Consider the following 12,560-nt stretch of genomic DNA (forward strand, 5'->3'; position numbering starts at 1 on the left):
CAGGAATTGATTTCTGCAAGTAAATATTATTTCAGAAAATAACTTTGCAAAGGAGAAGTGGTTTTCCTAACTCTGGGGAACCAGATACACACATACACTCATTCCATACCAACCTACCTAGCCACATCAAAGGATTGTGCCTTTTGCAGTTTTGCATTTAGTTGTGATCCTGGTCCAGATCTACTAAAGGAAGAACTCTTTGGCAACGGGGCTATAAATAAGAGAGTACATGCATGTATTAGTATTATGAATTTTAAACCACAGAATTTTAATTACATTATTTTAATTACTACCATAAACACAAGTATTATGGTTCTCTTAATGATATTCCTTTAAAAAACATTGTGTCCAACAAAAACAGGTGAAACCACAGGGGTACTTCTCTCATGTCTTTTTACTTTTGCTGTTTTATGCAAACACTGTCAATATCAAATAAAATTGTGATTAATATTAGAAATCATATGTATTCCAGTATTTTAAAGTAATATAAACAAGTAGCTGCACTTCAATAGTTATCAATAGACAGGAGAGAAACAATTTCTAGGCAACCATTTACTGGCAAGTTAGATTTATCACACTGCTGTTATAACAGGGCTAAGATTTTGGTCAACATGACTGACTGTTAAAGTATGATATGCCTATGCTTCTTTTTTTAACTTTTACATAAATTTGCTTATCAATTACACTGGGCTAAATCAAAGTACAGTCCTCACCCAAAGTCATTATTTAAAGTTAGAAAGGCTAGTTCCATGTCTGCTCTTCTCTGGATCCAAAGAAAATGGCAAATTAGTTTGTTAACAGCAAGAGAGTAAACAGAGTCTCAGTATGTAGCATACCAGGATGAGCAAAACCAGGCAGAGGCTGTATAACAGCAGGAGCTCCATTAGCCAGGGGAGGTACTGCTGCTGCAGGAACTGAAGATACTAACGGTGGAGACATTCCTACTACTGGAATAGATGCCATTGGCACTGGGGCAACAGTTGTAAGAGATGGCATGCTGGCAATGCCCCCAATACCTAAGGGCAAGAAAAGGAGAAATTTTTTCCTAATTTAGAGACTCCTAATATGATATAGCTTTTTAACTACAGCCTGCAGCCCAGCTATAAATGCAAAATCAAAGGGCAAATTGAAATGGAAACGTCCACACACCCCTGCAAAGAACTCTTACAGTCCACTGCACCATTAGCATGGCAGGGAAAAGGAAAATAATGCAGAGGGACTAACACACCACTTCATAATGTAGGCAGATAAGATCACACTGGATGCAACACAAACCAAAAAAATCTATTTGCATTTGCTGAAGAAAATAATTGCTTGCCATGAACTAAATGAAGGGCAGCACTGTCAGCTTCCAGTGAGTAATGAACCCAAAGCCTACAATAGCCACAGCTGAAAAGAACAAGCTTCAGGATAACTGCTTGCAGCCTATTGTCAAGATGAAACTGTGAAAAGATAGTAGGATAAAGCACAGTAATGAGGTATTTTAGGAGTAAGCACAGTTGCATGGATAACAGGGAGGTTAAGGAGGTCCACTCATGGCATTAGGAAGAATAAGGCTGTATGCAGATGGCTGAGATCAAGTATACACTGCAAAAGAGAAAAGAAAAGCAGATTTTGCTAGCTTTCCTGGGGGGGTTGACTTTAATATGCCTTTTCTCACTTAAACCAGAATTTGTTCTCTTCAATTTCACTGATTTCCTACAGTCAAAATTAAACTGTTTGTACAACTTCTGGAAGCACCAGCTGATCAAACAACACAGTTGCAGGAAGTTCATCAAATGCATTATTCCTTTTTCTTAAGGACAACAGTGATTCTCAGGCACCAATCAACTTGGGTCACAGCAGTGACTAAAAACTCAAGGTAAAGAACCTCTCACCACAAAATAGAGCAGATCATCAAGGTTTCAAACATGAGGTTCAGCTTCAATTTGTTGTTTTCTTCTCACTGTCTCATTTTCCCTACTTTTCTTGAAATGATGAGGACCTTGCCAGTACTAACCACAGCACTGAACCAGTAGCTGTTCTAGCTAATATCAGTGCAGCACTGTTCATAAAATAAGAGCAAAAGGGTGCATTACTACCATAATTTGCAAAAAGATGAGAAAAACACAGCTCACCTCGCCAAAGCTGGAGACCTCTTAATGAAAACCAGAGATAAATAACAAAACTCCCATCACTTTGGAATGTACTAGCCCACATACCTGACCCATCATTTTTCCCTGCCAACACTTTTGTCTGGAACATATAGGGAGCAGTATAAGTCCTGAATGAAACAGAGTCTCAACTTATGTTACTCAATACGGTTGGGTAGCTGAAAAAGCTAATTGAGATTTTTTTTAGAGAACATGTATGCATGTGGCAGTATGTGGTTTTGAGTCTACATACTTTTAGAAGTACTTTTTCCTAAAAGTTTATTTTAAAAACAGCAAAACAACCAAATTCAAGTTAGGTTGCTACAATACAAGCTAAGAAGAAGGAAAACAAAGATCTTACCAAATCCTGGTGCACTAGGCAGAGCAATAGGTGGCTGCTTCATGACAGGAGGCAGTGCAGATGGGAGCTGATAACCTTGCAGTTTTAATTTGATAAGTTTCATAGCTATTGAAAACTCCAACTGATCCATCCTCCCATCATTGTTCATGTCAGCTAGAGCCCTATGAAATACAGGATTTTCAGAGTCAGATTCTTAAATTATGAACTTCCAGAACTGACCTGGGAGAGTGCACACAGAGGCATGTATATTCAAGACTAGTTAATTTCCACCCAAACTAAGTATGCTAGGCTAAAAATAGTAATGAAATAAGACACTGTTTAAACTAAAGCTTCTTGATTTCTTTCTTGGAATGATTAATAAATATTTTAAGTCACTTTTCAACTCTTTGAGGAAATTACAGTGAAGCATCTAGAGAAAAAGGATTAATGTAGTTCTACAAAAAATGCAAAATCACACAATTGGTACTACAAACAGCATCACAGGGAATCAAATTACTTAAGTCTGAAAATCTCTACTTCAGCTACACCTTAAATAAAACATTATTTAAATCTTTGCACTTCACTAAACACCATTATATCTGTAGGTGTATAAATATGTTCTCAGTTAAACATCAGTACTCCAGATAAAACATGGAACTTTGACCATGAATAAGCTTTCATGCAAAGTAGTCTGACTTAAACAGTCTTCTTTTTGTTTCTTCATTTGATGGTTAAGAAAACCATGCTCAGCAGGGAATAGGGTTGGGAGGTTGGAGGAGAGAAGCAAGAAGTTAGTTTCTGCAATTGCCACCCCCCCAAAAAAAAAATAAAAAAAAAGTAAATGTATATTAATAATCTAAATCAGTTGTAAACTTAAGTTTGAAACATCATGCTTATTTCTTTGCATTCATTTGAAGAATTAAGCACACTTTTCAGTTTTGGAATAATACGTATTTTTAAGTTCATGTACAGATTGGCATGTCAAAGACGTGACAATTCAAAGGACCCAGGAAGTCTACTGAAGCTAGAGCTTTATTTCTGATCAAATCCCTGTCAAGCAAAGCTTTCATGCATGTATGTGAAAAGTTATTAAGAAAGTACTGCAACAAAACCAGTTCATACAACATCCATTAGTCACCACCGATAAACAGTGATGTCAGATTTCTAGAAGTCTCACTGGGGAGAAATACATGCTGCAAGTCTAACAAAACCAAAATATTCAAGAGGCAGAAAGTACTTGGAGTGTTAGAATGTCAGTAACTTAATGGCTAGATGTATTTTCTAAAGTGTTTCCTTTTGCACTAGAGGGTAAACCAACATACAGTGAGTGAATACCAAGGGTAAGAAAGCCTCAGTAGAAAAACAGAGCATTAAGAACAATGGAAACCAGGAGCAGATAAGTAGCTTCATTTAATGCATGCTTACAAGCAGACACCACTCCTTTTTGGAGTCAATTAAACAAAACTCAAAATTATTCAACAAGGAAAATGTTTAGGGTTTTTAATGAAAATTTAGTTCAGCACTTGCTTAGCCATTCCTCTGTCAGATGCCCGGTGGAAATGGGCAGTAAAAAACAGGCTTATCTAGCTAGTGAGCTGAGGATGTGCTTAAAGACAAAGCTAGAGAAATTGATCTGGATAAACCTATTCTAGCAGATTTTTTACTCCACTCAAAGCAGCCACAGGGCTCCCAAAGATGATTCGTTCCTCAACAAATGGAGACATCAGCCAGCTCCACAGTGAACAACTGGCACCAAACAGCTCAGTCACAAGTTCCTTACATCTTTGCATTCAAGCAAAGTAATTACATACATTTTATTTAAAATAATCTTATTTTTTCAACCTAAGTGGCTTCTACATCTGCAAATACTGTGACTTACAATATGTAAGCCTTTCCACTACTAAAACACAGAGTCCCTCAAACTGTCACATGCATGGTCATGAAAATGCAGTCAGAGTAAATATCACATTAGGCAACCTTGATTCTCCAGACAATGGAGAGTATTGATTTACAGAGTGTACAAGTAGAATACAGTAAGTCTTTGCATTCTAAATAACAAAATATTAATTGTCTGGTAATAAGAAACTTCGATGTGCACATTGCTTTAATTGAACTCCTAGTCACATAATCATCTGTAGCTTTTAATTCAGTGACTGACCTTCTGTTCAACTCATTTACTCTATGTCAATGGCTTTGTTATTTAAATTAACAGCATAAATTTCAGAGAGAAACATTATGGACACTCTACAGAACTTACACACATATTTACAAAACAAAAAATCAGCTTTTGTCTGACAAAATCTTTCATGCAAAATTAGGACAAATTTCCATTTCTAATTACTGAACCTAGTATCATGCTGTTAGATTACAGTGCTACCTTTGAATAAACATCACCTTAAATACAGTCAGTGGCTGACAATAAACTCTATCTAATTTCACTGTTCTGCTTCTGATTAAATTTGGAATAATGTAGTGTCCTTGCATTTGTTTCATTTAAGGTCTGGCCAGGACCAGGGCAGAGCACTAAACAGATTAAACATTGACTAAATATTCACCATATTTTATAGAACAGGCCTGTGTTTATAACAAGGGTTTTCTAATGAGAATAGCTGCAGTGGGCTTCATCACAATGCTAGGTTTCAGATGCTGACAATATTTTTCTCCTACAGGATGAGATTTTTCAACCTGGAGAAGAGAAGGCTCTGGGGAGATCTTACAGCAGCCTTCCAGTACCTGAAGGGCCTACAGGAAAGCTGAGGAGGGGCTTTTTATAAGGGCTTGTAGAGATAGGACATGGGGTAATGGCTTTAAGCTGAAGGAGGGTAGATTTAGGTTAGACATGAGGAAGAAATTCTTCACTGTGAGGGTGGTAAGACACTGGCACAGGTTGCCCATGGAAGCTGTGGATGCCTCATCCCTGGAAGAGGTCAAGGCCAGGTTGGATGGGGCTATGAGCAACCTGCTTCTAGTGGGAGGTGTCCCTGCCCCTGGAACTAGATCATCTTTAAGGTCCCTTCCAACCCAAACCATTCTATGATTCTATGATATGATCTTTTCCTTCTCCTTTCTCTTGTCTTTTTCTGCAGAACTTGATTATTTTTGCATTGATGAGGTGCAAAGCACGCACAGGTTGGGCTTTTTTTCTGTTAAATATGCTTATGGTTACCATACAAAGCATCTATCTCCATTCAAATAGCACACAAGAGTTAAAAAAGGAAACTTTGCTGTTGAAAAAAACCTGGTTTTATTTAGTTTTTCATTCCCATATTAGATCATACAATCCCATAATGCATTTTAAAACTCAGCCATAATGGAAGAAAATGGGTCTTTAGCATCAGTAGCTTAATCAATGCATGTATAGTAAAGCATTAAAACTTAAGAGAATTGCCACCCATAATCTACCACTCCCACACTTGGACACTAATTTAAGAAGGTTGTGACAGAAGCACATGCCAGAAATAGGTAAATCAACCAATGGCTTTAGTCAGTCCTGAAAAAATAAGTAACTCTAAATGTATCAAAAACAGATGGCATTAATTATTTTAGTTCTCATTTAATTCCAGAGAGACAGGCTACATAGAAGATGCCTTTTGAGGCCACCATTCAAAAGGGCTTTAGAAGAAAGCCAGATTATAGTCTACTTAAAACCAGTTATTTTCCAAGCCATTGCAGTCTCAATTCAAAGCCTACTTAGAGGCTTCTTAACAGATTACAAGCTTGGCATATTCCAAAGCCCATAAAGGGTAGAACAGTAAAGTTGTTACAACAGACCATAATAATTCCACTAATTTCCTTCACTGAGGTCCAGAGACCTTTTTTCTTCAATGAAGGACAAATAGAAAGGACACAGGAATTCTCAATGCTAAAAACCATATAGCTACTATTTTTGAGAAACATGAACTCTGGGGAAGCTTGATTAACAGCAGAAATTACAATAAGATATACTCCTTAGAGTCTCATCTTAGAAAACAATTACAACAGCTGCAGGATATTCTTAAATCAGCTATTGAGGCAGAAGACATTTAACTGGTATTTCAGCTAGCTAGCTAGCATTTATTGAAGTCCTAGTGAAAATTATTTTTTCGTTATACAAAAATGGCAATTCATTTTTAATTAAAATATTAGACAGTGAAAATCTTTACACTGCTCACTTACACAAACAAAATTATTTCATTCATGATAATATGTTTGGGAACTCACGGAGACTGAGGGCTTCCTTCTTGTGCAGAAAGCTCTGAAAGCAGTATGGCAAATCAACCATTAGGCCAATCCCTCCTGCAGTTCCTTTCCCAGGTGTGTTTTTTTACACAAGAACTTCCATGGCCAAAAAAACAGATGAAACTTTTCTATTAGCATAAGGTTGTCTACATACATTTGTAGGTAATCCTTTATGAGACAAATGCTAGCCTCCTATCTTGGAGACAAATTAATATGATCAACTGTATTCAAAACAAGCAGACTCATTAAGAATAGGAAAACACTTCCAAAACCCAACATGCTTTCACTTACATATTTCTAGGATCAGAAAATTTTGGAGGAGTTTTACAAGTTGCTCTAACTCAGAATAACAATTTGCCTTCCTTAAAGACTGTTGTACGTCCCCTTCTCTCCCTTTAATAATTAAATTATACCTATTTTTTAATTTATTTTTAAATCTGTCTATTCAAGAAATAAGTAATACTGATAGAAAAGGTTTGTTCATTTCGTATCTCTCACAGAAATTCTGGGTTTATTACTCCTGAACTATGACCCTCTATTACAGTACTCATGGATCTGTATCAATGTTAAAAGAGATTTAGATAAACAACATTCGAATATTATCACTATTAATTCACAAAGTAAGTGTGCCACTTCAAAATCTTACCCCTGGGAGCTAAGACAAACAACGACTCACATTTTCAATGCACTCTTGAGCATACTTCAGTGTCCCTTGCAGGCTGCAAAGGACTTCTTGCCACTGAACAGTCTAACTTCTATTGTTTCTGTGGGACAGCAGTAATCTATGGTAGTTTACAAGCAAACATTCACTGATAGATCAAAAGAGTTAAATAATCCTAGTTGTGGGAAAAGAAGGGGGGGGGGGGCTTTCTTTTTTCTATGCAACTGTTTTCTTACTTGGTTATTCTAATTCCAACTGGGAATATATACAAGTGATCTAGATTTTTACTTAAATATTTACTTCTCTTAATTGAGAGATAACAGAAAAAAGGAGACAGTGAGAAAGGAATGTCTACATGCTTTTCTACGACTTATAAAGGCAGCATGAATAAGTTTTAGTTCAGCTTTATTTAAAAAAATGTCCAAGTTCAGGTCTTGTCTCTATGACAACTACAGAACTAGTGGAATGATTCTCTCCCTCTCAAGAGGCTGAAAAACTGAATAATTCAGAGAGGAAGAGATTTTTAGTCAGACTATTTACAACTGTTTAGTTTTGTTAACACCTACTTAAAGCTAATGCATACGGAACACTTTTGGAGAAAGGATGTCTTGTTTAAGACAAAACTTCTTGCCGTGTTTAAATAAGAGGCAAGAGAAGTTCCAGAGGGACATTTGAACTTTCACTGAGTCTTCAGCAAATAAGATAGCTAGATCAGATTTGATATTTGTAAGATGAAGAGAATTTGAAAAGAAAATAAGCTATGTATTTAAAAGCCATGTAAATCCAGCCACTCTTTTAGGCATGCACATCTCCAAAGCAATTGTTTTTCTTGCAATAAAATAATTAACTTTCTCCAGTGAGAGCAAGATTCTGCTTTTAGAAGTCTTAACTGCAATAAACTAGTCTCTCTTTCAAGCAGTTGACAGAGGAAAGGTTGCTACTTTTTTTCCAATCTGGAATGAAAAGCAGTATTATTTCATTCTGTCTAGTACTATGAAAATTTTTAGTGGCAATATAATTAATGTAAATTGTGAATGATCTATGCAAGTTAGCAGGTCAGAGTCTATCAGGGTCACAAAATATGGAGCGAAACCAACTGCAGTCCTCTATGAAGAAACTGGCAGACTGTAGAAATGTTTGTGATGTGTGATACACAGCAATGGAGACTTTGGTGTGTCTAAATTCACCAAGGAATAGTAAAAATGTCAAGCTTTCATGGTGTATCTCCAACTACAACGGATATAGTCTATGCCGGTCTTAATTATTGTAACAAATTTTGCAAGTCTTGCATAGGTTCTCTCATTAGAAGATTTACAATACTAATTACTGCGCTTAGTAATTACATTCTTACAGTTTTAATAAAGTTGAAAGCATTTAGTAATTTGAAATGAGGGTAGCAAATTGCCAACTTCAAAAATGCTGCTTGTAGAAGGATGCCTACTTCCAATAACTGTACTAGTAACTTAAAAATTCAGCTACAGCATACTACTAAGTGTATTTGCCTTGTAGTTTTGGAAAGCACACTGAAGTAAATAGGTGACTCTGAATCCCAGAATGTGAAATATAGCTACTGTCCAAGTCTGTACCAGTAAATTTCAGTCTGTGATATAACTGCAATTCTCCCATCCACTCCTGTATACTCACCATATTTGTGCTAACACTGGTTGAGGTAACCCAGATTGAAAAAAAAAGTTTCTAGCTTGATCACCTATAAAATAAATAGGACATAATTTCAGAAAATGCTAAATATACTTTTAAGAGGAAAGAGAAAATCATGAGTCAAAAATATCTAAAACTGAAGCTACAGTAAAACCATAAATACTTAATGCAATGCATACATAAGAGAGTATGAAATTTAAACTTATTTTGGCACTTGTAAACAGGTATTTCCAGCCGGCACAGACTGCTCAAGTCTGCAAGGGTCAGCACCAATGAAGACAACTGGGCATAACCATTTAAAGCAATGGGAAACTCATGGTTCACAGTCCCTAATCTGTGTTTATGGCTCTCTTTGCAGGAATCACATGCTGTGAGAGAACAAATTTTTTTTCATTCAGAAAAAGTATGTATCAATCTAAATTCTACCTTAGACTTTTTAGAAGTACAATAGCAGTCAGCTAGCACAATCTAAAGAAAGTGGTCTTCACTCTGATAAGCTACCACTAAAAAAGGCAATGGTATATTTCAAAGTAATTTCCAAGTATCAGTTAAAAGTAAGGAGAGCAAAACAATTACAAAAGGACTAGGCACTCCAAAAGGTGTGGCTGTTAAAGAAAAGTTGTAAACAGACTAGAAATAGTACTAAATATCAAAGGATGTCAATGAAAACAGTGGTATTTTGTACATATCTGTAATGTAACAGAAGCAAAACCAATCAAATTGTATACTTGGAGGCATGTGATGAAACTCTTCTAGGAATCCAGTCCTGATTTTACACTCTGGAAATTGTCCTGACAGATCAGAGAGCAAAAAAAGGTAAAACATATCTATACCTTTTATTTCAATTGACCATCAAAATTTAGAGAGCACTAAAGAAATGTAAAAGCAACAAAACAAACTTAACAAAAAATTAGGCATCCTATTGCCTTTAAAACTGGAGCAAATTACTGGTGTTCCATGAAAATTTAGTAGGATCAGTGCAATTCCTTTACTTGCAGCTTTGCTTCTCACAAGTTAAATCGATTTTGCCATTTAGATTTTTTTAAAAGGCATCCATGCTGATTTCACTAGTTTCAACAATCAGTTTCTGAAACAGAATTCAATTAAATTGATAAATCTCTATTTAAACAGACTTTGTCATTTATTAGTATGTTAGCATGGTGGGTTGACCCCAGAAACTAAGCAGTCAGCCACTCACTTCCCTCCCCACAGCAGGATGGGGAAGAGAATAGGGAGAGGAAAAGTGAGAAAACTCATTGGTTGCAATAAAGACAGTTCAACAAGCGAAAGAGTAGAAAAAAACCCCAACAAAACAGTTGATGCCAAGGTAACCACTCACTACCTTCCTCTGTCTCTGAGCAATGACTACCTTGGAAGACAACAGAACCAATGTCTCAAGCAACTCTACATATTTAGGCTCTTGAGATAAGAGTTAATGAAATGAAACTAGAAATGAAAACTATTTTATTACCAGTGATAAATCCAGATATTGGTTTCAGACTATGGAACTGTTGATCATGTTTAGCTCTCTCCTCCACAGTAATAGCCCAGATATCCAGGTTGCCTAGTTCAAAAGAAATGGAAACACAAATTAATTAAAACTACACTATTTTATTTCTGAATGTAAATATATTATACCAGACCTCTGAAAACAACAGAGAAGCAGTTCATCCAAAGTCTACAGTTGAAAACTCCAAGAATCCTTAAATAGCCAGTCAGGACTTAGGAACTTAGCTGAACTAAGTGTTACCAAATGAAGACGACTGCTGAGCACTGACTCATCTAAAAGGCTCAAATGAAAATTTAAGTTACAAGCAGGCTACTCAAAGTGCAAACTTACAAATGGACTATTAAAAGATAACATGAGCATACCAGAGGATATAATGCAGAAAGTTCATGACACTATGTATTTAGGGGGTGGGAGGTCATCTGCCTCTCAGAGCACGTACAGCTGAAATGCAATTTCTTTTAACTGAAAAAGTACCTCAAATACTCAGCTGTTTACTACATGGTTTTGTGCTATTGTAAGAGAAGTCATCTCCTTACTTGTCAAGGAAAAGTGCAATTTAACCAGACAGTAAACATTTTTCATGGGCAAAAACAGCACAAGAAAGCTCTCTCCTCATTCTTCTGAGAATGCCAAATCTGAGTAAGAATATGTTACACAGATCAGATTCTTCTCATCATATTCATAAACTGGAGGTGAATAGTTAACACTGAAATATATTATCCTTCTACAGGTGCCATATTTCCACAATGCCTTCTCCAGTTCTACTTCCATTTTTGCAGCAGTTACTTTCCTCTTGCAGACATTTCACTTTCATCCTGCAGATTATTTGTTCTTAGAGCAAGCATTTCTCAACTTCCACTTGAGACCTCTGATAAACTATCTAACATTGTGTTTCAGGTTTGTCTTAATGGTTTCTAACCAGGAAAAAAACCCATTATATCAATATCTAAGTACATTGTACTTGTGCACCTTCCTGTAACTCCTACTATACAGGAACGTAATTATATGAAGGCATCTAAGTCAATGAAATTACTTTTATCAAAGTAATATTTAAAGTGTAGACTTGCAGAAAAATAAAGACAAGATCTAGTATTCACTCTGTCTCAGCACTAAATTCTTAGAGATTGCATTTCAAATAAGATGGTCCACAAATAATTACAGTAAGTATTTCAAACAGCTTGCAGGCTGAGGCAGAATCAGATTCAGCAGTTATGAAGAACATGAGAATTTCCTGCCCCCTGAATTTCTTCTATTTAAAATCTACTTTCATGTGGAAAAATGTACTTTGGAGAGAAAAGGAAATGGACAAGGGGAAGAAAAACATTCCTTTAAATGGTATATTTCATTAATGAAAGAAAAGTTACATTCTTGCTAAAAAATTATCATCTCAGTTTAAGGTAACCTATGTACTTCTAGAAGCAGACAAGCTAATATCTAATCGAAAGAAAGAATATTTTAAAATTAGTCCAAAATGCCCACAATTTTAATGATCAAGCTCAGAGAGATACTGTAAACATTTCAGAGCTGTGCACCCTGTGGAGACAAATCAGGACTCTTCTTCAGATATAACCATCCCAAAATACAATAGTTCATGTAAGCAATTATCTCCTCCATCTTCTCTTGAACTCCTGACAGGAAGAAAGGAATGGTGTTGATTAAGACTTTATAGCCAATACATAGAGTAGGCCAACTACTCTATGTCAATCAAGCAGATGAACACATCCCTGTATTGGAAACATGACTACTCCAGCCAAAGATTCTAAGGCTGGATGTGGCAGTTTACACAAGAACACTGTACATTCCCATCTACAAGAAGGGCTGGAAGGAGGATCCAGGGAACTACAGATCAGCCTGACCTCAGTGCCAGGAAAGGCTGTAGAGCAGATCATACTGACTGCCATCATGCAGCACATGCAGGACAACCAGGTGATCAGACCCTGTCAGTATGGGCTCATGGAAGGCACGTTCTGCTCAACGAATCTGATCTCCTTCTATGACAAGGTGACTTGCTTACTGGGTGAAGGAAGGCTGTGGATGTTG

At 36.4% G+C, this 12,560-nt stretch overlaps 1 protein-coding gene across 1 annotated transcript in view; it reads right to left on the reverse strand.

Annotated features, from left to right (window-relative positions):
* The window catches only part of ITSN1 (intersectin 1 (SH3 domain protein)), a 112,632-nt gene that overhangs the window by 94,928 nt on the left and 5,144 nt on the right, over positions 1-12,560 (reverse strand). The window contains exons 2-6 of the mRNA XM_010004664.1: positions 10,482-10,574; positions 8,996-9,059; positions 2,494-2,654; positions 837-1,016; positions 118-211 (exon numbers count right to left, since the gene is read on the reverse strand). Coding sequence (XP_010002966.1) covers positions 118-211; positions 837-1,016; positions 2,494-2,654; positions 8,996-9,059; positions 10,482-10,574 — 592 coding nt within the window. The remainder of the gene's footprint in view (positions 1-117; positions 212-836; positions 1,017-2,493; positions 2,655-8,995; positions 9,060-10,481; positions 10,575-12,560) is intronic.

Source organism: Chaetura pelagica, unplaced genomic scaffold, assembly GCF_000747805.2.
Source record: "Chaetura pelagica isolate M959 unplaced genomic scaffold, ChaPel_1.0 scaffold299, whole genome shotgun sequence".
NCBI lineage: Eukaryota > Metazoa > Chordata > Aves > Apodiformes > Apodidae > Chaetura > Chaetura pelagica.